The sequence below is a fragment of the Labrus bergylta genome, chromosome 19, assembly GCF_963930695.1.
Source record: "Labrus bergylta chromosome 19, fLabBer1.1, whole genome shotgun sequence".
NCBI lineage: Eukaryota > Metazoa > Chordata > Actinopteri > Labriformes > Labridae > Labrus > Labrus bergylta.
In genome coordinates, this window is record NC_089213.1 from 7,033,086 (window position 1) to 7,057,159 (window position 24,074).

Genomic DNA, 24,074 nt, shown 5'->3' on the forward strand with positions numbered 1-24,074 from the left:
CAGGACAGTGGTCAGAGTATATCAGTCTATGGGTTTACTTTTTACCGCAGGAGGGAGAAATGGTTTTGGAGCTCATATGAGCAAGGGTTCTGAATATTCTTCTGTGAACAGTGAACATGCCATACAGCTCATTTCCAAAAACTGACAAAACTTTGCAGAGAATGTATCCCTCGCAACTTTTAAAAAAAATTAGAGAACTCGTTTTTTTTCTTCAATAAAACCCCAAATAAACGTACACTTCCAGATCAATCGGGAAATGCACGAGTTATGCCTCAGCTTTATCGTTCGGCTACAGGTTTTGTCTTTCTTTTTATCTGCATGGCGACTAATAAAAGACTTATGAAAATTATTGCACAGGACACAGAACACAGAACACAGAACACACAACACCTGAAGTTAACGTTTAATTTTTAATTTAACTTTTATCACAAGCAATGGATATCATACAAAAAAAACAACCCGAAACCACTCTCACAAGTGCAGGAGACATAATCTATCCGGTCTAGGTTCTCAGACTGGATTTAAAAAAAAAAATGTGAGTCTTGCATACCAGAATTTAGAATGTAGATATTTTTACAGTCAAAATAAAACCTGTTGTGATACCACAGCAAAATAACTATAGAAGCCCTGCGCACTAAATGTCTATTTTTGTTTTGAATGGCCTTAATTAAAGAGTGTGCAGTGTCAGTGGCAGCATGTTTTGCTCCCTGCTGCTTTTGGCTAAAAATAGGACAGAAGAGCCCAAGGTTTTTATAAAGTCTGGATATTTTTGGATACTTTCAAATCATTACAATAATGGAGATTGTATCCTTTTACATTGAGAAGAACAACATTTTATTTGACAGCCTTTATGTGAATCACTGGTGGAACTAAATGAATTATCAATGCTGCATCCAGCGATGACACTGGTGTTAAAGGTTTGAATCTCATTTACACAAAAACATCTTTTAGTTGGTTCAGCCGTTATAGAAATGTAAACAACAGTGGAAACAAAACACCAACACCAGTACAAGTGCAGCAAACCCCAAAGAGTATGTTAACCATGGTAAATTAAACCATCACCTCCCAGTGCTCTCATTGATGTTTGTCCATCTTCATTTTCCTTTCAGTGTGCTAATGATGCTGTGTTTGCTTGTTGTTGTCTTGGACGGTGAAAGACGGTAAAGCAGATTAGAAAAATCTGCAGGTTTGTGTTTATCTCGAAGCCGATGCTAAGTGACGGAGAGAAACGGCCTCTTTAACGTTCACCTCATAAAGAAATATCAAAATCACATTTGTAAACGAGCATTTCAAAAAGAAAGGGACCGATTAGAGTCGAGGAACAAGGATCAATTATTATGCTCGATGTGATTACTCATACTGAGTGTTGCCATCGATCCTGCAAACTGAGGGATGTTATTCACATTTTACGCATGGTTAGAATTATTGATCTTTTCCCTGGAAGCCGTGTATTTGAATTGTTCTAATAAATACATACAATAAATGTCCCATGTCAAATTATTCCACACGATTAGACATTAAACTAAGTGCAGCAGCATGGTGCTAAGCAGCTGACAGCCTGGATTATTATTTTGACAAAGCAGTGCAGGATGTCATCAGACAGACAGCTAACTAAATGTCAGAGGAAGACTCCTCCTCCTCCTCCTCGTGTTTCAGTTTCCTGTATTGATGATTGCGTGCTGGTCAGGACAGTTCACAGAATCTGCTGCATGGATCGGGAGGAGGAGGAGGAGGAGGAGGAAGAAGAGGAGGAGGATCAGGGTTTACTGGGGGAGCGGGAGGTGAACACTCCTGACGCCTCCAGCATGGTCTTCCTGCGTGCCGTCTCCTTTGCCACGTTGTGGTTGAGTCGCCTTAGACGTTCCTGGAGACACAATATTTAGATTATGTTCAACTTGACGAGCAGGTTATTTGTAGCAATAACACTAGCAGTCCAAGCAGTATAGTGATGAGGTGTGGCTTTTGGCTTTAGGTTATATAAGTAGTAATCCTTAAACATTTGTGTCTGTGGTAACGTTATAGTTGGAGCAGTAAAACAGTGAACACCTGGCACTTACAGATTCCGGGCTGAAGGCGGGATACTTAAGCCCCTGTAATGTGCAATATGTATCGCATGGATGGAGACTGGTTGTTAAACCCCTGATCCGTCATGGGAGGTAATAAAAGAGGCATAATGGGGGGTGGGGGGTGTAACATCAGAGCTGTGTCTGTTTGCACGTGAAGCTCCCGCTGTGTGTTCACACACCATGCGCCTCCCGGAGCTTTCGCAAACCCCATAAGGCGAAGTGAATTCAGAACCGCACACTTTAAAAAGGGGCTACAGATACAACGGCAGTAAAAGTCAGCAGTGGTGCATCCATGATCATGAGGTAATTTTTCATATCGCACTCAGTTCTTCAACAACTGTGCCACTTAAACACAGTTTCTACTTTTTAATTACAGCTCAGCATTTGCCTTCTGTGAATAAACAAAACGGAGGAGGAATGATGAGGTGAAGTTGTTCTGCAGAGAGTTGGCAGTGGAGTAACAGCGTCTGTGTTCGAAAAGGGTGCATGGGAAGCTTGCACCGTTTGTTTACAGGCGCGTCTCTTGCTTCTGCAATGCTGCAACACCACTGGGACAAACATTTTGACAGTGCCTTTTGCTTCTTGCGTAGAGCAGCGTAACTACCTGTTTGAGCCACTAGATGGCAGCAGAACAGTGTCCAGCTGATGAGTTTGAGTTCTTTAATCTACTCTCTTTAGTGCCTGTTTTTGGTCTACATCTAATTGTTCAAATATGCTCCCCAGCTCGTCTCTCACTGTTTGTCTCCTACTGAAAGCAGAAAGGGAAAACAGGGGATCACAACATTTTCTCTGAAAAAAAAAAAAAAAAGCTGCTTGCCGCTCCAACGTAATGAAATCAGAGTTTTCCGGCTATGAAAACAGCCCGTTCCAAAAAAGCTGTCACAATTAAGGGGTAGCTGCAGTGTTGGTGAAGACCTCCAGTTGTTGTTATTAAAAATACTGATTAAAGCAGCAGCTTTAGAAGCCCCGAGCTCGTCACTGACCTGTGCATTCTGCAGAATATTGTTTACCAACACGACTCTCCGTCTGGCATTCAGCAGCTTCTTCACATAGGGGTCCAGGTCTAACGCCACCTTCTGATGCTCATTTATCCTGCACAACTCTGCAGAGAATGAACAACACAAGACACACAGTGATCAGCAAAAGGTATTTCATCACCTTCATACACGTATTTGTAAAGAAAATGAAATGCAAGATAGAAGTAAATTAATTAATCCCGAGTCATTTTACCTGTTGCAAGATTGTCTATATGTTCTCTTAATTCCACCTGGCTTTCTCTGTAAAGAAGATAATAATCACATTATCTATCAGAATTGTAGCATCTTTAAAGCTCCGCTTCCACCAAGTGGTCCTGTTCAGTTCAGTTCAGTTAAGTATGGTACACATTCATTTGGCGTTTCCCCAGCTAAAAGTTGGGAATGGTGACAAAAAACGATCTGTACTTCCTACTTTGTTGCTACCCTTATGTTACCAATCCAACCCTGATGGGTGCCTTCTATAATGTCACACTATTACTTAGCTGATGCACCTATCAGCTTACCTGCTTACATCACTTGTACCAAGTAAGGGAATGGTTGCCTGTGGAAATGCAATAAGGCAGTGGTTCTCAAACTATAATACGGGGAGCTCCCTGTGGTGGTACGCAAAGAAAGCTCAACAATATAAAAAACAAACCCGTTCAGCATAAAACAACAATTTATTTTTTTGTCGTACTCTTATCTAGCTTGTATCTATTGGGTTGTATTTATATCAAATGTGTTTCCCCTCTAAATGAATCTAGTTTTTGCAACAAACAACTATAATCTGCTCAATTTATGCTCGCGCACAGACATAAACAACAACAGGAGTACGCCTCGCTTTTTGAAAAAGTTCCACTCGATATTCCGTTATAGTTCAGTCCTGAAACCACAGCAAGCAGCTGTAGGCCTACATGAACAGAATAAATAAATAACAGAATATTCTCATGAACAGATATTCTGTTATTTATTGGAGTTCAGCACACAATCCGCAGCAAGCAGCTGTACATTAACATTTTTAAAATGCAGCAATTTTATGAATAAATGAAAAATTAAATGAGAATAGGTCGGAAATATACTTGGGCCCAGGTATCGTGTTTGTGTGGGAAACACTGCAGACTAAATATTTCCAAACAGGTTGTTGGTGTAAAGTTTTCATTTTTATTGTTCTGCACTTTTGTGTGTGTGTGTAAGTTGTAGCACTAACCCTTAGTAGGCCTGCAGTGTGGCTGCCAGCAGTCAATAATAAATAATATTCTTTTTATGAATTCATTTGCCTCTTGCATGAAATGTGTGTAGAAACAGGCCTACAGTGTAATTTAACATCTACCATAATAGTGGTACTTGGAGAAATATTTTCATTGGTGGTATGCGGTCTAAAGTTTGAGAACCACTGCAATAAGGGGTTTACCGTACCATAACCAATGCAGGGGGCATTGAGTGGCAGGGGGCTTTAAGGGGAGGATAGATGAGCAGATACAGGGTTTATGAATCAATTAAAGACAGAGGAGCAGGAGCGCTGACAGAGTTTCTGGGCCCCATTAAAAGATATGACATTGGGCCCCTCTAACACAGACTCAGCCAACCCTGTAATAGTGCTATAACCACACCTCCATCCCATGTACGACCCTTTAGAAACGTCACATTAAGGCCATCAAAATGTTCCTCCATCAGTGCTTCTGATACAACACATTTTAAATCAATTAAATCCCTTTCAGTCCCATCCCCCCCCCACTGAAACGTCCATGCAGAGAGAAGAGACAAAGTGACAGAGGTGGAATTTCTGATCAAATCAGATAAATAAATTACATCTAGCAGGTGATGACAACTTAAATTGATGACAAATTTAAATGTAAATGATTAAACACAGAGGGGAACAATGAAGAACTCATGACCCCCGTGATGGAGTCACGGGACAATCAGGCAGTTAGCTGCAGTAGCTCCGCCTGCTCGGATGTCAGTCACGAATAATCAGTAATAATAATTAAAGAAAAAACAGACACTTACCTCACTGAGTGTACATGCAAGTCAAGCTGCTGGATTGCTGGTTTCAGGAGGTCGAGCAGCCCCTCGGCGATAACATCTTTCCCTGCAGAAGTCTCCACCAAAGCGGCTGAAGCCATTTTAACCGAAAAACACATAAACACAGCCGCAACCGGAAATGACGTCAACGCGGTGACGTAAAGCGTCATTTAGAACGTCTCCATTTTCTCCGTCCGCTTCAGCAGCTAGCAGCACCATTTTGGAGAGAGAGACGACACCCCTTGTCTCTGCTGCTATTTTTTTATTTTTCTTCTTCTGATAAAGCCAGAAGTTAACTAGACATTTTATTTATTTTTTATTGTTTTTCCAACTGCGCTCTGTTTGGAAAATCAGCTTCAAAATATCCGTTTTATGCAAACAGAAGAAGATACGGAGAGTCGACAGGCCCGCGCCGTGCTAAGACGAGCTAGCTCTCGAGGCTAATCTTGACTAGCTGCAAGGCTTTTCTCCACCGACGCAACATTCACTGTAAGTATTAAAATGAATACATGCAAACAAAATGTTGTTATATTTAAGGTTATTTATTAAACTTGTTTAATTTAGACTTTGTAAACTCCGTCCCTTGATCCACAAAAGGTGATAAACTACCTTGCTAAGCTAAATAGTTTCTGTCGGTCAAACTGGGCCGGTTTACACCAGAACTATTTTTTTTATTTTTTATTTATTTTATTTTTTTTGCGAGGGTTTCAAATGATTCCTGACCTAATCCCCCTTTTTTTTTATCGAGTAGTTTTTAATATATTAAAGTACTTAATTAAAGGTGGAGGAGACACGCTTTCAGTGGCACTAATGATGTACGATCAGACAGCTGCCACCTCTGACGTCATCCTGTGATGTTTTTACCTTATGGTCGATACTAGATGCTTTGTAGTGAATGAGTTTGGTATGTAAACTTGTCTCTAAGTGTTGAGGGAATGTCTGTTTACGAATTTAAGTTGATTGCCTAACAAGATACCGAAGCATGTTTTAGTTGGTTTTTTTTTTGGGTTTTTTTATACAGCTTGTTTAACAATATTTTGTGCCCAAAATGTTGAACAATAATAACTTTTATTGTGCTTTGACATACAGCAGGAACATTACAAAAACAAAGCAAAAGAACATAAACAACAAAATAACCAACAAACATGTTAAACCCAACCATCACGTTAACCAGGCAAACACAAGAACCAAGGCGACCAAATAGTAAGATTATGTAAGCGACTGAAAGTGATCTGCGGTGTTGGATAGCCTGCTGGTTATGTCGCACGTCCCCCTGCAGCGACTGTGGGTTCGAGTCCAACCTCGGCCCTTTGCTGCATGCAGTGCCCCAAAATATCTTGCAAATACTACACATGTAAAAAAACATACCAGTAAGAGCAATTTAAACAAGCAGATAAATAATGAAAGGGATTATAATAATAAAGGTAGTTATATAAAGCATTACTAAAATAATAGCCATGTGTGTTTCCCTCACATGGACATCGATGCTTTGGAAACGCTGCCTTGTGTGTGCACATGGCTTTGTTTACAGCCGATATAGACATCTTCACAAGTTTTATTTAGAAGCACTCTGCATTAATGTCATTAAGAATTCCTCTAATGGCTGAATCTGAAACCAACCCGGAGACTTCAAATAAAGATGTGCAAAGATTTAGAGCTGTAGGTTGTCCAAAAACCAGGATCACAGGATGGAAACTAGAACTATATTTGACATTTGATAACATACGATAAACACAATGTGTATATATTGTTTTCCCCCTGCCTCCAAGGCTATGACACCCAATTTGTTTTGCAGTAGTGTGTACAAATTAAGTTTAAAATAAATATGTTTCATGCCCCCAAATGGCCACTCACATGCTGCTTGTTATCGACTCTGATTTTGCAAACCTCGTTCTAAATCTTTTATTTTCTGTCCCGTCTCTTTCCAGGAGCCTGCAAACGAAACCTGTCAAAATGAGTGCACCTTCCTCCCAAAAAGTGGTCCTGAAAAGCACCACCAAGGTGTCCCTGAACGAGCGGTGAGGCGCCACGCACCCTGTCAGCAGTTAGACACCAGATGATGAAAGGGCCAGCCTTGGCTTGTGAAGGTTCTAGTGCTCCCTACGGAAGGCTTCTGTTGGGGACCGGACCCGACATGGATGCTATACTCAGTGTGTGCGCTGCTTACTCAACTACGTCTGTCCCGTCCACGCGTGTGGGGTTAGATATGGTTTTAATGCGGGGCAGAGGAGGCTTTCCTGGGCCAGATGTCTTGCATGAGCAGTGCACACATGTAAACAAGGGGAAAGGGTAGTGGTCATACTTGGTAAGCCTATGCTAGGCCGGACCACTGTCCTACTAAAGCCCTGGCACCTACTCCCTGATAACACATCCAAGTATTAGCCTTTACAGGGGAGAGGAAGGCTTGAGCTAAACCAGGGAGATGGGGCACCTTCCTGCCTCTTTACTTTTCTCTCTCAACCCAGCGGAAATGAAGCACATGCTCCCTTTTCTCCCTCACCTGTCTCTCTCTCTCTCTCTCTCTCTCTCTATGTCTATGCTTAAAGGTGCTCAGTCCTAGCTTGGACGTGACAAAGCTCTCCCCCTACCCCCCTCATCTCCCCTTACTCAGTGGTTAAACCACAGCGTCACGGTCCATGCTGTAAGAGGCTGAGTGGCCAAGCACTCCTCACGTCCAGGGCCTCTGCTGCTGCTGCTGCAGCGCGACGACACCCAGCCGAGCAGCTGGAGGCCTGTAAGTGGCAAACTGTGCTCCTCTTCTGGCACTCTCTTCTCTGTTTCTGCACTCTTCTCTATTCAAGTTTCTTCTTGTGCTTGTTTGAAATTAAACATGCTTAATTCAAATATAAACCATCTGTGATATGATTGAGAGAGAAAGTGAGTGCCAACAAATGGAACGTAAGTCTGAAATGACAAGAGCCATCACAGTCTGTGTGGCCGCATCCATAATGTGAGAAATGACTTGATGTGGAACCTGCTTCCTCCTCCTCCTCTGTATGTCCCTTCTCCCCCCCCTCTCTCTCCCTTCCACCTCTAAAGCTTCACTAACATGCTGAAGAACAAGCAGCCTGCTGCGGTAAGCATTCGAGCCACCATGCAGCAGCAGCACCTGGCCAGTGCCCGTAACCGCCGACTGGCCCAGCAGATGGAGAACCGGCCGTCAGTGCAGGCTGCTCTGAACCACAAGCAGGTGAGGTCAGAGGTCAACAGGCTGAGTGTCGTGGACTTTTTTTTTTACCAGATATAATCCAACCTCCAATCATCTAGACGTTGTGTTGAGAGGGTATTGGGTTGGGATTTGACTGAAAGATAAAATCTCATATTTTCACACCAATTTAGATTTTAAATTTGATAAAACTTATTGTAGACTGATTTTAGGAGTCTATTGAAAATTCAAAGCCATAAACACTACGCTCTCTCCTGGTTTGCTCAGTCACAAGCTACAAAACTTTGAGATGACCGACTGTAATGAAACAAGCGGCATCGATCTAGAGGAATATGATGTGAACGCACGGAGAGAGAGATGGAAGCTCAAGGTTTAAGCATATAGCAGCAGAACATTCTTAATTTGTAGTGGATGTAAGGTCAGTTAATCTGTATTTGTATAGCACCAATTCATAACAAATGATATGTCAGGACACTCAACAATAAGCGCATCTCTAGACCAGACTCTACATTCTACACCTTGCAAAGACCCAACATTTAAGCTTGTGCTTATATGCCTGATTTAATTATGCTTGCCATTAAAAACTTGTCAGAGCTTGAAACAACGGTTGGGGAAGAGCAACATCCAGGCGAGGCTGGGCCGGCCAGTCGGTGCTCTGATGAGAGGAGGACCTGCAGGAGGAAGAGGAGGCATGAGAGGGATGACTAGGGGAGGCCTCCGAGGACGAGCCAGAGGAGGAGCGATGAGGGGAGCGCTGTCTCTGAGAGGTGGGTGTCTGAGGGTCTGATTCTCGAGGCTATAGATTTTCTTTCCCTTTTAACTGTGTGTTCTAAATGATGATTTGGTTTTGTGTTTCACAGGGAAGAGGATGACCACAGGTGGTCCGATGAGAGGGCGTGGCTCTGCTGGTCGCCTGGCGATGCGTAGAGGAGGACGCCACCGTGGAGGACCTCCTGGCAGAGGAGGCGCACTGATCAGAGGAGCAGCACGTGGGGGAGTTGCAAGAGGTGAGGGAGCGACGAAGTTTAATTTCTCATATTTTTATAGTTAATAATTTATCATATTAAGTAAACAAAATGGACTCATAAATGTTTACTTTCATAATCAGGTCGTGGTGGTCTGCGTGGACGTGGTGGTTTCGCTGGTCGGGGTGGTCGAGGACGTGGGCGGGGCCGGGGAATTGGCCGTCCTTCTGTGACTCGCGAACAACTGGACAACCAGCTGGACGCCTACATGTCGAAGACCAAAGGTCACCTGGACGCAGAGCTGGACGCCTACATGGCCCAGGCGGACCCCGACAGCATGGAGTGACTCTGATGCACACGAAGAGAGTCTCTGCTGAACTGCACAACTGAACTCGAACGCACAAGATGAAGTGTGAATTACACCAGAAATGTTCTGAGACGTGATTGTGTTCATAAGTTAGACGGCAGAGATGAAAATCGAGTAGGGGGGTAGAGGTTTCACTTGAATGTGCTTCGACCACGACTCGGTCCTGCATCGACCTGCTCCTGAGAAACCTTTTAAATCTTTGCGAAAGGACCTTTTAATTATTAATTTACCTTCTGTCTCTAGAACCATTTTTTTTGTTCTGTTTTTTTATACATTATCTGTAAAATGGAAATGTGTACCGGCTTTTAAAAAAAAAAAAAAAAAAAAGATCCGGGAAATGTTATGTCCACTGAAGTTGAAAACTCCTTTATTTTATAACTTTTGTTTTAGATAGATCTTAGCGTTTGTTGGTTCTATCTCAAACATTTGCGACCTTTTCTAGATTCATGTAAAAAAAAAGAGTTATAAAGCCAAGAATCCGTTTGTCTGTTTTGTATTTTAAAAGATGTAGTGCTCAGTTTTTCCCGGTCTCTGTATCCAAAAGCTGTCGGCTCTCTGCTGTGGAGGTCTGCGATTCTTATCTTGTACCTGAGAGCATTTGTATAAAATTACCTGAAGCCAGTGAAATAGGTTTTAATTAAAATGGAAACGATGATTTCCCAAAACTGTGTTGGTTGCCTGTATTTGAAATGTTCATTCCTCATCTAATGGGGTGAATTTTCAAAGGTTACATACTATCCCAAAATCCAGTTTTAACATGATGTGTGGCTTAGACTTAATCAGATCATATTTATCCAAGTTTAGATCTAGTTTAAATGTCATATTCTCCTCCTTTTCAAGCAGTTTAAATAAGTCTCACAGATCCTCAAAACATGTCTGTGAAGTTTCTTGTTCTAAATCCACTCTGATCCTGTATTTGATCATGTCTATAAACCCCTCTATTTCAGCCCTGCTCAGAACAGGCTGTTTCTGTGTCTGTACCTTTAAATATGTAAATGAGCTGTGTCTGACCACGCTCTACGGAAAGGCTTGGGTGGCTCGGGCTTTCTCGCTCCATGTCCTGTTGTTTACAGTGAGAAGGCAGACTCAGAGGGCAGAACAAACACCTAACTGTGGGAGTGTCACCCACCTGGGGGAGGGGCTACTGCCCTTTGTGATGTCATGAAGGGAAAATCTCCAAACGGCCTGTTTGAGCACACATTTTCTGAAAAGTGGAGCAGGTTAAAAGACAGAGAATGGACTTTTCTCATCATTGGGTGGTTTGTAGACAGACTAGAGACACATCAGAGTTACAAAATCAAAGTTGAGTGTATTTTATATAATATGTGACCTAACTGTGTGATTCAGTAGTTAAGCCAGTAACAGCAGGTCAAAAATAATTCAATTGATGTGGTAAAATAAAAGTTTCATGATAGTTTAAATGAAATTAATCATCCCTAACCTGATCATAGGGTAAATGTGGTTCATATTTTGTACGCATTCCAGATGGATAAATGACAAATAAACAACATTATATGATATGAGAAGGTTTAATTTATGATTTTCCAGAACATTTTGTGTCGTCAATCCTTTTCCAGGATGCGTGTGAACCTGTGAACCTTGCAATTTGTAAATTAGTTGCCTTTTTGAAGATTGAAGAATGTCCTATTGATTTTTAAGCAATAATATATTGACAACATATCAATATGTCAATCTGTCACAGTTGCAGGGAAGTGTTTTATATGTTTATTTAGAATTGTTAGAAGTTTATATGATCTCTACGTATTTTTAATTATCTTATAACTGCAAGACAGAGTCCAAGAAAATGTTTCCTTTTGGTAAAATAAAGTACATCTTATCATATTATCTTATTAACTAATAAAATGAAATGAATTGTTGATAGTTAATGCAAAAATAAATATTTATAATAGAAATTGGATATGATAATATTTACAAGAATGATTAACTAATTTCATGTCTCAGAATGTTGAATTATATATTTAGTGCTATGCTTTATTGAAACGAACAAAAACGCACCAGCTAACTCCATAGATTCAGTTTATCCGAATATTTAAAATACATAAATTGGCATTCAGCTCAAAACTTACTAAGTCTATGGTATACGATTTAACTGAACGCAGCACTTTCTGACGTAAACCGCTCTCAACTGACGTAAAGCTTCCTATAAATACTTCAGCGGCGGACTAAAAGCTCTCTTGTTTCTGGTGGATCGTGAGAAGAGGACACACAAAATGGGTAAATATGAACAATTTACTTATTCGTGACTTTGAACAGAGATATCCGGTTCATAAAATGACAGGAAACACGCAGTTAAGAACAGGATTTGATTTTGTATTTCACATTAAACACCACGTCCTCACTTTCTGCACACCACGTTGGGGCATGCTAACTTAGCTGGTAGCTGGCTTGGAGCTAATAAGGCCGAAAGTGTTGGCAAACTTTACGAAGTCTTAGAAAATGACTGAATTATATCCCACATTTGTATTTAAAATCAAGCAAATACAGGTCATTCAGGTTATAGTAGTAGTGATCGAGCCTTGTAACGTTTAGAAAAGTTCCCCTCCCTTAGCCTAAGAGTTAGCTTTAGCGCTGCTATGAACGGAGAGAGCGCATGTCGGAAGGGAAGCGAACTTCGACGTAACACCTGCTTTTGAATTATCGAGAATGCGTAAACGATAAAAAAGGCACTGACGTCTTGCAGCAATGCACAGAAATGAAGAAACTGGTGCATATTCAAAACGTTAAGATCTAATTAAAATTATAATGTGCTGTTGTAGTATTTACAATGAAAGTGGCCAACAGGAACTGTATATTTAAGTGTTTTTATACCATAAAAAAATACTTAAAAAACATTTATTATTCCGCTTGCCACCATGTTAACTTAATGACGAATTTATTCAAGGTCCAGATGATGGCATGTACATTAAATATAATAAAATAAATATTGCACAAGATGTCCTGTCTTAAGAAAATTTAATAAACAATTTCCTGCGAAGCCAATGCATTAGTTACAACAAGCTGCATGTGTCCACTTGAGACATCTTTGTACTTTATTTTAAAGAAGAAAACACAAGTTGTAAGCGTCCCTTTTCAATTGTAGCTTACAAATAATCGTAAGTAATGTTTCAGAGGAAGCGTCTGCAGAAGGTCTCTGCAGTTCCAGGCTTCATAATTGTTTGTGCCGCAGTGCAGACTCTACTGTGGGTTTGTCCTGTTCAGTGGGCTGATCCCAGAACAGCTGTGGCTATATCACTACATCAGGTTTTGCTTTCACCTCTGCACTGCTGGTTGCAGAACGGTGACAATGAGGCCTGAAACATTTGCTCTGTAGCATCCAAGACCCTGAAACTGTTGTTTCACATCTTGGAAGTCCTGAATTTGCTGCATCTTGTTTTAAGAGTTTAGTTTCTGAGTTTGAACGGGTCGATAGTTTTAGATGCACGGTAATACCTGCAGACTGACCGACTGCTTCCAAATTTATTTCTTAAGTGGCAAAGTCTAGCCTTGATGTGGAGAAACTCTTGAAACTTTGACATTATAAAAACCAACCTCTCTCCACAGGACTGAAAAAAAGACGGGGAGAAGTCACCCTTCAGATTCTGCTGCCCCTGTGGGACATGAGGTGAATATGTCTTCAAGGCCACATGGTCATTAATGTGCATGTGATATCTTTGTTTGTGTGCACAGTATGATCTCTGCTCCTGTCTGGTGGAGCACAGGTCTCATACAGTGCACAGAGTGATTAATTCTCTTGCAACCCACTGCTGTGCACTCTGCAGCAGTGTTACTTATGAGGACTTACAGCTTATACTTAATGTAATGTATAATTTATTTACTTTTTTTTTTAACAAATGAAGTCTTAAATGTTCCATCTGTTTTTCAGGTGACAGCGCAGACCTCAGACCAGCTCGGTGAGTTTTATGACGGATTAAATCTTCTGTTAATTTGTCGTTATGATGATTGGCTTTATGTTCAACTGCTCTGATGTGTGATTGATAGATGCCTCTCTGAACCATCCTCCTGCACACATGATAAACTCGCATCTCGATATATAGAAATACATCCTCACCTTCGCCCTTCTTCGTCCTCCTGCAGGTTTTCTCCGGCCTGACCTGCAGAACTGAAGCAACGACACGATGTGAGTGTGGATTGTCAGTGTTTCCTGTGATTGACATTCTTAAAAGTCAGCACTGTGTGGTATCTGCAGCCAGCTGTGTCGTCAGCTGGTTTGTTCAAAAGCCAGTGCGAGACAAACTCAACGTCTGGCATCGTTGGTCTCTGAGCTGATCGTGTTCGGAGTCCTGGTATTTTTGTTGAAACACTCACTCCTACATAAGATAACCAAACATTATGAGGCTTGTTGTGGTGTCCTAAAAAACTGTTAATAACAAAGATCCAGCTGGGATCCACATCCTGGTCCTATTTTTTTTTTTTTAATATACATCTCTATCAGGAAAAATGTGTCTGACATCGTGCCGTTTCATTTCTCCAGGTGTCGGCTGCAGTGATTGATCTCCTCGTTGCAGGCTTCATGAGTCGTCTCTGGATCTGATGGCGTTCAGCAACACTGAAGGTGAGTTTATAGATGACTCCTGTTCTCAGTGAGTGTGAGGTCTATCCCGACTGACCTTTACCTGTAGGGTCGTGTCGTTGGAAATGCCTCGCAGAGTAAACCTGTGGTCTCGCTTTACCCACGTGTTCACCTCCATGAGCATGCTGGGATATTACTGCAGAACATTTGAGGTGACAGGGATTGACTCTGAGTGGGCAGTGTGTGATAAAGTACTCTTTTTGTCTGTAGGTCTCTATGATGGCGTGCTGGATGACTGACGACGGGACTGACTTGCAGATGGGTGAGTTAGTCCAGTGATGGCTGTGATGTGAGCACTGTGTGGTATCTGCAGCCAGCTGTTTCATCAGCTGGTTTGTTCATAAACCAGTGCGAGACAAACTCAACACCTGGCATCGTTGGTCTCTGAGCTGAACGTGTTTGGAGTCCTGGTATTTTTGTTGAGACACTCCCTCATGGGCTACTCTTCAATGTTAATATCTCAGATGCTGGGAAAACACCTCAGTAGAGCTGAACTCGTAGCTTCTAAACAAATCTCATCAGAATCAAGATGGAAATGCATCTTCAGGGTGTGTGGTTCCTACATTAACCACTAGGTGGCAGCATCATGCTTGATACATTTCATTTGAGCCGTTGGAGCTTTCCGTTTTGTAATCGCAGCCCATAAACACTAAATTTGAATAGTCAGTCGTTACTGACCAGCTGAGCTACAAAAGAATGAAATCTAGATAAAAGACAGCTGCACTGCTTTCTGTTTCACTATGGTGGTGATCAAAATTAGACTCTTTACATTGTCGGAGCTACTAAGGCTGTGCTGTTAGGGAAATGTTGAGTCAAACTCATCAACCTGCACCCTATATATATTTTTTAAGTTTGGTCACTCTGTGCATGAAGACTGATGTAATCTAGGGTTAAGGATAGGAGGCCAGTTTCTTGCAGCTATAACATTTGTGTAAACTTCAGGACGGTGGTCATGTTTTGTCATACAGCCATTTTTACATATTGTTCACCCTTTTGATGGTTAAATGTTTCTAACCGGATTCTTATTCCTTCAGATTTCTGCGCAAGTAAAAACATCCCGTCTCTGGATCTGATGGCGTTCAGCAACACTGAAGGTGAGTTTATAGACGACTCCTGTTCTCAGTGAGTGTGAGGTCTATCCCGACTGACCTTTACCTGTAGGGTCGTGTCGTTGGAAATGCCTCGCAGAGTAAACCTGTGGTCTCGCTTTACCCACGTGTTCACCTCCATGAGCATGCTGGGATATTACTGCAGAACAAGATGTGACCTGATTGTTGATGTGATCAACAGCATGAATCATAACAGAAGCTTGAATAATGTGTTGTAATTTTGTTTCAGAAAGCTGAAACCATCCTGGAGCGTGACGTCGCTGTCTCTGCAGCCTGTAAGTAAACGTCTGTTTTCCTACATTCACTCGTTGGTCATATACCAAGGCTTTCAGGACTCACACTTCCTGACTTGCTGTGGAATTGACCAGAAATTAAACCCCATCCCAGCCGGCTTCTGCAGCTCCGTGCTGGAGGAGACCTGCTGGGAACAAGTTCTGATTGTTTGATGTCGCACTGTTACAGAATCTGTTTTTCCATAATCCTTGGAACATATCGTTGAGTATAGTATAGAAGGCTGAACCTTTTCCTTGTTTTTGTTTTCAGACGGAGCAGATTGATGCAGAACCATCAGAAACCAGCGGAGAGCATGAACACCAGCACTTGTATCTGCAATCACTGATTTTGGATTCATAAATAATCTGTGCTCAGTGATAGATTTAGAAAACACCTGATTGTTTGAATTTAAATAAAACACTTTGAAAGATTAATTTTTGTTCTGTGTTTGGTATTAAATTCTTGCACATTGGTAAAATGTTTCTTCTGTAACCATTCATCATCTAGACCAAAAATTTTCATTACTTTCAACATTTTTAAAATTGCTTATTAACATCTCAATCTCAGCAAAAGTGTCTCAGAGCAGCAATAGAAGTCTTAAACTAGGATTACTTTTTAGAACCAAGTCTTCCCTGTGGGTGGCTGTGGCTCAGTTGGTAGTCTGTCGTCTTCCAACCTGAAGGTCAGTGGTTTAATCCTGCAACTGCCACCATCAGTGTGTGAAATGCGGTGTAAACGTATTTTGAGAAGTCAGAAGACCTGAAGGAAGCTCCAGTACATTTACCTTATTTACTGGGAAGTTATTGTAGCAGTTCTATGGGGATGATATTTATGAACTTGCTGCCAGTACTACAAAACCTTTAGATGCACAGATTGCTTTCCAGCAACTGCAGTGGGACACCTCGACCTCTGTCCAAATAACTGGTACTATTACCCTGGGTGCTCTTGTACTGCAGGTAACCTTGACTTGATTCAGAATTGGGACATTCCAACATACGGAAATTACTAAAAGGATCTAAACATTAGTGTTTAAAGTTTGTTTGTACAGGATAACACATCCTCATTAATGATGCCCCCCCCAACATAAAACAGACTCTCACTCAGCCCCACAGTCAGAGAACATCAGTAATGTGAAGGATTTTATAAAGACATTTCTGCATCACATTAAAACACTGGACTTAATATTTTATTTGATTACACTGAACTCTGCTTTAGAAAACTGTGCTTGCAGTTATTTGCGCTGTAAATTATGCACTCATTGCAACTTTAGTACATCTTGATAGCTTTTCATTCTAGTCATTTTTAAATTGTGTTTTATATTTTCATCTATTTGAGTCTCCTGTCAGCAGGGGCTCTGCTCTTTTTATTTATCTTCTTACTATCTTTGCTTTAGTCCTTCACTAACTGTTTTGTCAAATTCCTTGTGTGTGTAAATGTACTTTGCAATAAAACAAAATGCTTCTGATTTTGATTAGAGCAAATCAAATTATGGTTAGATTTTTACTGCAGATATCTGGCTGTGATAGACTTTGACAGAGATCAAGTTTTTGAATAAGTTAACTTTTTTAAACATTAAATGTCAGACAGAAATGTCATCTGAAGGTACAATTCATTAACTTAATCTGCTCCAAATTGTCCCCGGACTGTATGGAGGTAAAATTTACACCTGTAGTGGCATAATACCTCCACCAGGGGTCAGTATATGTTTACACAACAGGGTAACCTGCCCCTGCTCAGGTTACATTTTGTCCTTTAATGGAGATGTCTGAAAAGAGGGTCTTTTCTGATTGGATGGTAAACCAGAACGCTGTGACACTTTTTCTTCACCCCAGTCTGTGATATTAAAAACAAACTTTTCAAATGTTTGGAGTGTTTCTTTTCTGTCCTTTTATTTCTGGACATGCAGTCCCCCTTTGCACACGCACGTGTCAGAGCATGTTACAGTACAGAAAACAAAGCTCCATTATCTGTGAAGAAGTATGCCTTTCCCTCTCATTCCTTAGAGTTAAATATATAAATACTTTACTGTAACATGGTTCTGAAATGCGTGTTTGTTTCCCAGCCCTAGCTTTATGTCTCTTTACAGATGTTTTGTTTTACTTTGAACTTGTTTCAAGTCTTTTTATATGTGGTTGTAGTTTTGTGGTCCCCGTGTGCGGCTTCTTATTTTTGCTGTGTTGTTCCTTTTTGCAGTTGGACTCTTGCAGTTTCTGTTCCTGTCTGTTTAATTTATTTAGTGTCTTCGATATTTTGAGTGTTCCTCTATGCCGTCACTTGAAGTCTTTTTGTCTTCTCTCTTTGCATTTACCTTTTTCCTTTGAGTAACAGTTCTGTCTCTGTGATGTCATGTTGTTTGTCCTTGTACTTGTTTTGTCTCTCTCTGTGGCCTCTGTGTGTCTCTCTTGTTGTTTTGCATATCTCTTTGTCTCATCCGCTGATGCTCATCTATTTTTATGATGGAAAATCCTGGTGATATAATATAATGGCGTCTTTAGAAATAAACTGGGTGAAAGTTCACCAGAGGGAATAATACGGGAATCACATCCAAAACAGCTGCGGGTCCAGGCACTAACAAGTTGCACAAGTCACATGATACAAGTGTGTTCGGTTGAGAAAGTGGAAACATTATCTCAGCGCCACGCATCAAAAACTGCAGAAGTTCTTCTGATGAAACCTCGAAAACACACAACTTCAAAATGTTCCGCATGTGTTTGTTGTGCTTAGGAACGCATGCTGCAATCTCTGAATTCTCTCAACAGGGCTTGGATGAATTCTCAGAAACGGTTCTCCATTTTATGAATCCCAAAACAGCCCTGAAGTGCTTACTGTACCTCTGCAAAAGGTTGCATATAAAACACACCTATGTTTACTTTAATGTACCAGCCATTGAATTAAGACCCAAAAGAGTAGCCTAGAGGTGTTGTCATCGGTAACCAGAACAACTAGCCCAGCTCTTAGCACACCTCCTTAGCACACCTTTTAACCCCAGGAGTGGTTTTAAAACACTGTTTCATTTAAAAGTGAAATCTAACTGTTAGCATACTGACAGGTTCTGCCAGACGGAGCAGCGACGACACATTGATTAATTGACATAAATGCAAAAATTAGTGTGGACTAGTACAAGCAAGAGGTAGAGAGCGATCAGGGAGACAGGGAAACGTGATTGGTTCATCAGATTGGTACCTCGTGGCAGACACTGGTTTTAAGTTTTTACAGGCTTACAACTGCTACAGATGACGGATTCTCTTTGTTCCTTTTTCAGAGAACATGAGTTATTAACGTCTGTCAGGACCTGAAGACCATTTCAACCAAAATCTTAAAAAGTGTATCTGGAGGAAATTACCAACCCTGCCCTTAAAACAAGTATAAAATACATTTATGACTCTTCTCCTCTGTCGCCCCCCCCGGTGGTGGAATGAACTACCAAACTCTGTTCGATCTGCAGAGTCCCTTTACACCTTTAAGAAAAAAGCTAAAGACCCAGCTCTCTCGTTAACACCTATGAACTCAATCATATTGATGATGATGATGGCGATATTTAGGATGGTTTTGATGCCGATTAAGACTCTCAAAAGCAGCTTTCGATGTTGTCGTTGATGATGATATAATAACTTTACTTAAAAACAACAAACCATGCTTTGCCTTTATGCACTGCCTGTCACCACGTTTATGTTTGCGTGCATATTAGACTGTATAGAATTATTTACAGTCACTTGTTTGCGCTTCCTGACGTTGTTTCCTCCTCTCTGGATCCTTGCTTGTGTTGTTGTACTCACTCTCTGGTGAACGATGCTTTGGACTTACGCGTCTGCTAAATGAATTGTAGCATTGTGAAACCCAGGTCATTTTGACATATAGGCTACATATATTGGGATTTAGGACTCAGAGTTTAAAACTGTAAAAAAACCAAAAACAAACAGAACATTTGATGGCCATAAATAAATAAATGAATAAAAACTGTAATCTGGGTGTGTAACCTTACTGTACTCATGCAATTTAGCTGCATGCAATCTTTTTAAGACAACATGTTGGTGATTGTTGATGTTAAAGCGAGGTGGTTGTTGGTTAACTAAAACCATACGAATAAGTAGCTGAAATAATGTGTAAAATGAGGAATTAAACTACATGTCCATTCCTGAGTCTCAAACTGAGATGCGTACCGTCTTGGAGCAGAAAATAACCAGCATGCAGAATCATATACTATGATCTGAAGTCAGCCACTGACCTACAAACGAACATGATGACCATGAACTGGAATGTTTGCTATGCAACCGTTCAGACATGTATCTTACCGGCATATATCCAATAACGACAACGAATGTCTAAAATAGTTTATGTTGTGCTCATTGGATTTCAGGGTTTGTTTTCTAACTGAGCCACATTTTCAGGCTACATCCATGCTAAACTTTCTGTATATTGTTTTAAGCATGTATTTCCAGTTCAAACCACTTGATAGTAATTATTATGAGTAGGTTTTGGGAATCACCGCGTGCCAATGAAAGTGATACACCTTCAGTGACTCATCACACCTATGATGGCGAATCCAGACGATCCTCTCTCTCTGGTTTCAGCCTGTTTACTACAAATGTACTTTTTCCCCTCTCTCTCCACCTCTCAACTTCCTGCCTCACATCTGCTGTACATGCTCTCGAGTCTCCCAGCCACGCGGTGTCCACGCGTCGCTTCTGGGCTCTGATTGGTCAGAGCCGACACAAACAGAGCATTTCAACCAATGGGAGCGTTGTGCACGCGCTGAGCCACGCAGTTCAGCCAGGCTGCTCATGGCTCGTCATATAAAAACGGCATCAGACTCCTCTTTGTTTACAGCCGAGAGGAGAGAGCAACCGACAACTCCACGGTCGCGTCACAGCAACGTTTTAAATCGATCAGGTTGTTTATCACCTGTGTTGGATATACGAAGTCAAACAATCATGGTGGCGATGATAAAGCGAGTGAAGACCTTCCAGGTTGTCTTTTCGGACCCCTCCAAGACTTTTTACTGCGGGGGGGACAAGGTGTCCGGCCGGGTGGTGGTGGAGGTGAACGAGGTGACTCGCGTCACCGCGGTGAAGGTTCTGGGTCTGGGCTGCGCCAAGGTGGAGTACGCGAAAGGGAAGCAGCGGTGCCGACAGGAGGCCGAGTACCTCCGATACGAGGAGGTGCTGCGACTGGACGAGCAGCCAACAGGTGAGGATATCCATCACCTTGTCTCCACTGCTGCCTGTTTAATACATTAAGAGAGCAGCGAGATGATCGATACAGGGAAGCATCGCGATACTTAATAACTTATCGCGTTCAGGGACTAAGCGGGAATACAAACGAATTTATTATGATTTTATAAGTACGGTTAACTGAGTTGACTCACATTATATGTTTTGTGTTGTTGTTGTTGTTTAAGACCGTTATGTGCAGTTAATTAGATTTTTGAAAGTAGCATGTATATTATTGCCTTTCTTACAGCATTAGTACTGCTGAATAAGTAACGGTGTAGTTATTTCCTGGCTGCTATTGAACGCAACCTGTTAAGTGAATTCCCCTGATCCACTCCTCCTTACAGTAGATTACAGGGAGTCTCCCAGACAGGATGCTTCCCATGATGAGTCAGATGACTGTCAGTGTTTCATTTCACATAAGCCCCCTAAACTAGGACAGGAAGTCGTTGTTATTAAAGTGGTGTAGAGTATTAAAACTGTATTTCATTTTCCTTCCCTAGATTCTGATGGCTCGGTCATCTTGAGGCCCGGCAACAAATACGAGTACACTTTTGGATTTGAGCTGCCCCAGCAAGGGTAAGCCAGTGTTTCTTTCTTCACATGTGATGACATCATTTTTAAAAGAATGACCCTTTCTGTTAGAGTACTTTTGGTTTTACTTATTTCTTCTCACATGTTCTTACAGGCAGTTGGTGTCGTCATACAAGGGGAAGTTTGGCTACGTCCAATATTATGTGAAGGCCGTGATGGAGAGGCCTCAACAGCACCCCCTTGAGTGCAAGAAATCCTTTGAGGTGGAGGAGCCTCTGGATGTGAACACCCCTGATCTGCTGGTGAGTTCACTGACACCCTGCAGACGGCGATACCTTGATCTGGAAATCTGAGCTCTTGTTATGTAACAATGCGAGAGATAGTGTTGCTTGAGTTTGACCTCCTTGTGTTTCTTCAGTCTCCCACAGGCGGCATGAAGGAGAAGAAAGTCACCTGCATGTTCATCCCTGACGGCCAGGTGTCGCTCAACGCCAAAATCGACCGCCGCGGCTTCTGCGAGGGGGAGGACATCTGCATCAACGCGAAGTTTGAGAACACCTGCTCCCGCATCGTGGTGCCCAAAGCCGCCATCATCGCTAAACACACGTACCAGGCCAATGGGCGCACCAAAGTCATCCGTCAGAAGCTCTCCGCTGTGCGCGGGAACCACATCATCTCCGGGATGTGTGACGCCTGGCAGGGGAAGACCATCAGGGTACCCAAGATCAAACCATCCATGCTAAGCTGCAACATCATCCGGGTGGAGTACGCACTCATGGTGAGCATTCACTCTAAACTAACTCTATGTATGTTTTTTTTCCCCTAACTTTTTAAGAATGGAAACTAATGTAAGTGTTTCATTTGTTCTTCCAGATCTACATCCACATCCCCGGCAGCGAGAAGCTGATTCTGGAGCTGCCCCTGGTGATCGGGACGGCCGGTCTTGGCAGCCGCAGCAATAGCGTAAGCAGCCACGAGGGTTCAGTCAGCAACTCCTCCCAGAGCTGGGTGTCCCTCAGGATGCCGTCTGAACCCCCCAGCTACTGTGACATCCCCCGGGACTATTGCCTGGACCAGCCGCTCACGCCGCTGCTGGACGACGTTGACGGAGATGACAGCCCCATCTTCATGAATGTCCCCACCTTCACGTTCCCCCCACCTCCTGCTTATACAGAGGTAAGAGTCTAACCCAAATGAATCACAAAAGAAATAATAAGGCCTCCTCTTGAGTTAACAAGAAACTAATGAATGTATTCCTTCTCTCTTCAGACCGAGGAGGAGTTTAACGGAAATGCCCGCATGCTGCCGGTCTGCTGAAGTGCAGCAGGGACTTTTTAACTTTGGTCCCGCTCTCAGGGACCGATCGTCTAACGCACTTAAAAAGGAGCACAAGGTCCAAACTCTCAAGTGTTTGATGGAGGAGTGGAAATACAGATCTGAAGAGATGGACAGAAACAATGCTCTCCTGTTACTTCATCACCTTCACCTGTCTTCCGCCCGATGCCCATCAGGTCCTGGACCTGAAGGCAGAGTCTCAGAGCCTGTGCAGTGCTACATTTCTGAATAAGCTGTCCCTCCCAGAGACCCTCAGCTCTTGGGGTTCTCGCTGTCCATTCACAGACACTTTAAGACTTTATTATTGGGGCCAAGCAGTCAACGAGTCGCCCCGGCCTGCTGTGGTTTGTGCTTTTTTGGGGCTTGTCTTTTCTTCTTCATTCCAGTCAAGCCCAAGATTCACCAGAAGAACAATCCGTCCTGTAAATCGGTTGTTGCTGTTCAGAATCCGTTAGGAATGTTAATCGAGCATGTAGAATAATCATCCTTGGATGCTGAGAAAACCTCACACCACGTCTTTTTTCACTTATGTACCAGTGTTTATGTGGTTTATTCCTGAATGTTTTTGCACTTTTTGGTTGATGCATTTTGCTCTACTACTGCCTAAAGAGTTTGTTTGTTAAGTTTCGTTTGAACATTTTTTGTGTTTTGGAGAGTGTGTGTTCTTTTCAACCTCACAGTTTTTTTTCATATAAGGGCTTGGCTTAGCTTAGTGCCATAAGCGTTCCACACTTACACTCCGGTCTGATGGGACGCACTTCGTGTGAGGGTAATCATGTTTCTGCAGTTGTCCAAGACAACATTTCATTCCACTGTGGTGGTTTCATAACTTCTGTTCTTTCAGGGCTCTAAAAAGAGAATCACTGTTGAATACTGATTTGTGACGAAGTATGTTTGCAATGCATCCTTGATACTTAAAACGAGTATTTTTGTATGGAACCCTATGGGTTATTTTTTATAATAAAAAATGTTCAAAATATCCAGCATGTCTTCTCTTTCATTTTGAGTTCCGGGTGCACACTGCAAGATAATCGATTGGCTGATTCTGGGCCCAATTCCCCCCCCTGATGATTAACCCCTGAGCTAATCTGAATGGGTTTTTCCGTCGATATTCCCAGTAGGACATTTTTTTTCCAATTATCCCCGAGAACAAGAATGTTTGCCTTCATATCAAAGTTATGTGGAGTAAGACAGAATCTGAGTGTGAACAAAAGAGCGCAGAAGAACGCACTGAAGAACAGAAAACATGATGCAGAAGTTTCATTACGTTCATGGAGATCGTACCCGGTGGCGTGCAGACAGTCTCTGGTCGTGTACTGATCGCAGGGAATAATCGTCACCACCTGCTCACTCGAGGAGAATTCTCCTGATTATATCCTGCTGCGTTCTCACATCAGCTCACTGACTTTATGTAGAAAAA

At 42.0% G+C, this 24,074-nt stretch overlaps 3 protein-coding genes, 1 long non-coding RNA gene and 5 other non-coding genes across 12 annotated transcripts; 8 read left to right on the plus strand and 1 right to left on the minus strand.

The window, feature by feature from the left end:
• Positions 1 to 396: 396 nt before the first annotated feature.
• Positions 397 to 5,248, minus strand: snapin (SNAP associated protein). Its single transcript, XM_020653871.3, has 4 exons — positions 5,090 to 5,248; positions 3,297 to 3,343; positions 3,050 to 3,168; positions 397 to 1,864 (listed from the first exon to the last, which is right to left on the minus strand). Exons 1-4 carry the CDS (start codon positions 5,221 to 5,223, stop codon positions 1,757 to 1,759), a joined length of 408 nt encoding a protein of 135 aa, XP_020509527.1. The 5' UTR covers positions 5,224 to 5,248; the 3' UTR covers positions 397 to 1,756.
• A 40-nt stretch (positions 5,249 to 5,288) lies between these two features.
• Positions 5,289 to 10,270, plus strand: chtopa (chromatin target of PRMT1a). Of its 3 annotated transcripts, none has more exons than XM_020653870.2 (6): positions 5,289 to 5,593; positions 7,033 to 8,002; positions 8,144 to 8,294; positions 8,863 to 9,037; positions 9,131 to 9,277; positions 9,379 to 10,270. In XM_020653870.2, exons 3-6 carry the CDS (start codon positions 8,154 to 8,156, stop codon positions 9,579 to 9,581), a joined length of 666 nt encoding a protein of 221 aa, XP_020509526.1. In that variant the 5' UTR covers positions 5,289 to 5,593; positions 7,033 to 8,002; positions 8,144 to 8,153; the 3' UTR covers positions 9,582 to 10,270. The 3 variants fall into 3 exon arrangements, with proteins under 3 accessions (XP_020509526.1, XP_029137016.1, XP_020509525.1); XM_029281183.2 differs by having other exon boundaries at positions 7,033 to 7,981; XM_020653869.3 differs by having other exon boundaries at positions 7,033 to 7,122.
• A 1,499-nt stretch (positions 10,271 to 11,769) lies between these two features.
• Positions 11,770 to 16,009, plus strand: LOC109998945 (uncharacterized). 2 transcript variants are annotated; one of them, XR_002278615.3, is made up of 9 exons: positions 11,770 to 11,837; positions 13,164 to 13,224; positions 13,486 to 13,513; positions 13,698 to 13,740; positions 14,095 to 14,175; positions 14,404 to 14,455; positions 15,228 to 15,287; positions 15,532 to 15,577; positions 15,846 to 16,009. It is a non-coding gene; the product is annotated as an uncharacterized lncRNA (long non-coding RNA). The 2 variants fall into 2 exon arrangements; XR_003809601.2 differs by lacking the exons at positions 14,404 to 14,455; positions 15,228 to 15,287 and having other exon boundaries at positions 11,771 to 11,837.
• LOC114918271 (small nucleolar RNA Z40) lies at positions 13,549 to 13,619 on the plus strand. Its single transcript, XR_003806879.1, has one exon. It is a non-coding gene; the product is annotated as a small nucleolar RNA Z40 (small nucleolar RNA).
• LOC114921306 (small nucleolar RNA SNORA8) lies at positions 13,789 to 13,926 on the plus strand. The gene has a single exon (XR_003809605.1). It is a non-coding gene; the product is annotated as a small nucleolar RNA SNORA8 (small nucleolar RNA).
• On the plus strand, positions 14,209 to 14,342 carry LOC114921307 (small nucleolar RNA SNORA18). Its single transcript, XR_003809606.1, has one exon. It is a non-coding gene; the product is annotated as a small nucleolar RNA SNORA18 (small nucleolar RNA).
• LOC114921305 (small nucleolar RNA SNORA8) lies at positions 14,486 to 14,623 on the plus strand. Its single transcript, XR_003809604.2, has one exon. It is a non-coding gene; the product is annotated as a small nucleolar RNA SNORA8 (small nucleolar RNA).
• LOC114921303 (small nucleolar RNA SNORA18) lies at positions 15,321 to 15,454 on the plus strand. The gene has a single exon (XR_003809602.1). It is a non-coding gene; the product is annotated as a small nucleolar RNA SNORA18 (small nucleolar RNA).
• A 4,377-nt stretch (positions 16,010 to 20,386) lies between the features above and the next one.
• txnipa (thioredoxin interacting protein a) lies at positions 20,387 to 23,633 on the plus strand. The gene is made up of 6 exons (XM_065948274.1): positions 20,387 to 20,762; positions 21,289 to 21,364; positions 21,474 to 21,621; positions 21,738 to 22,097; positions 22,193 to 22,495; positions 22,589 to 23,633. Exons 1-6 carry the CDS (start codon positions 20,507 to 20,509, stop codon positions 22,634 to 22,636), a joined length of 1,191 nt encoding a protein of 396 aa, XP_065804346.1. The 5' UTR covers positions 20,387 to 20,506; the 3' UTR covers positions 22,637 to 23,633.
• Positions 23,634 to 24,074: the final 441 nt, after the last annotated feature.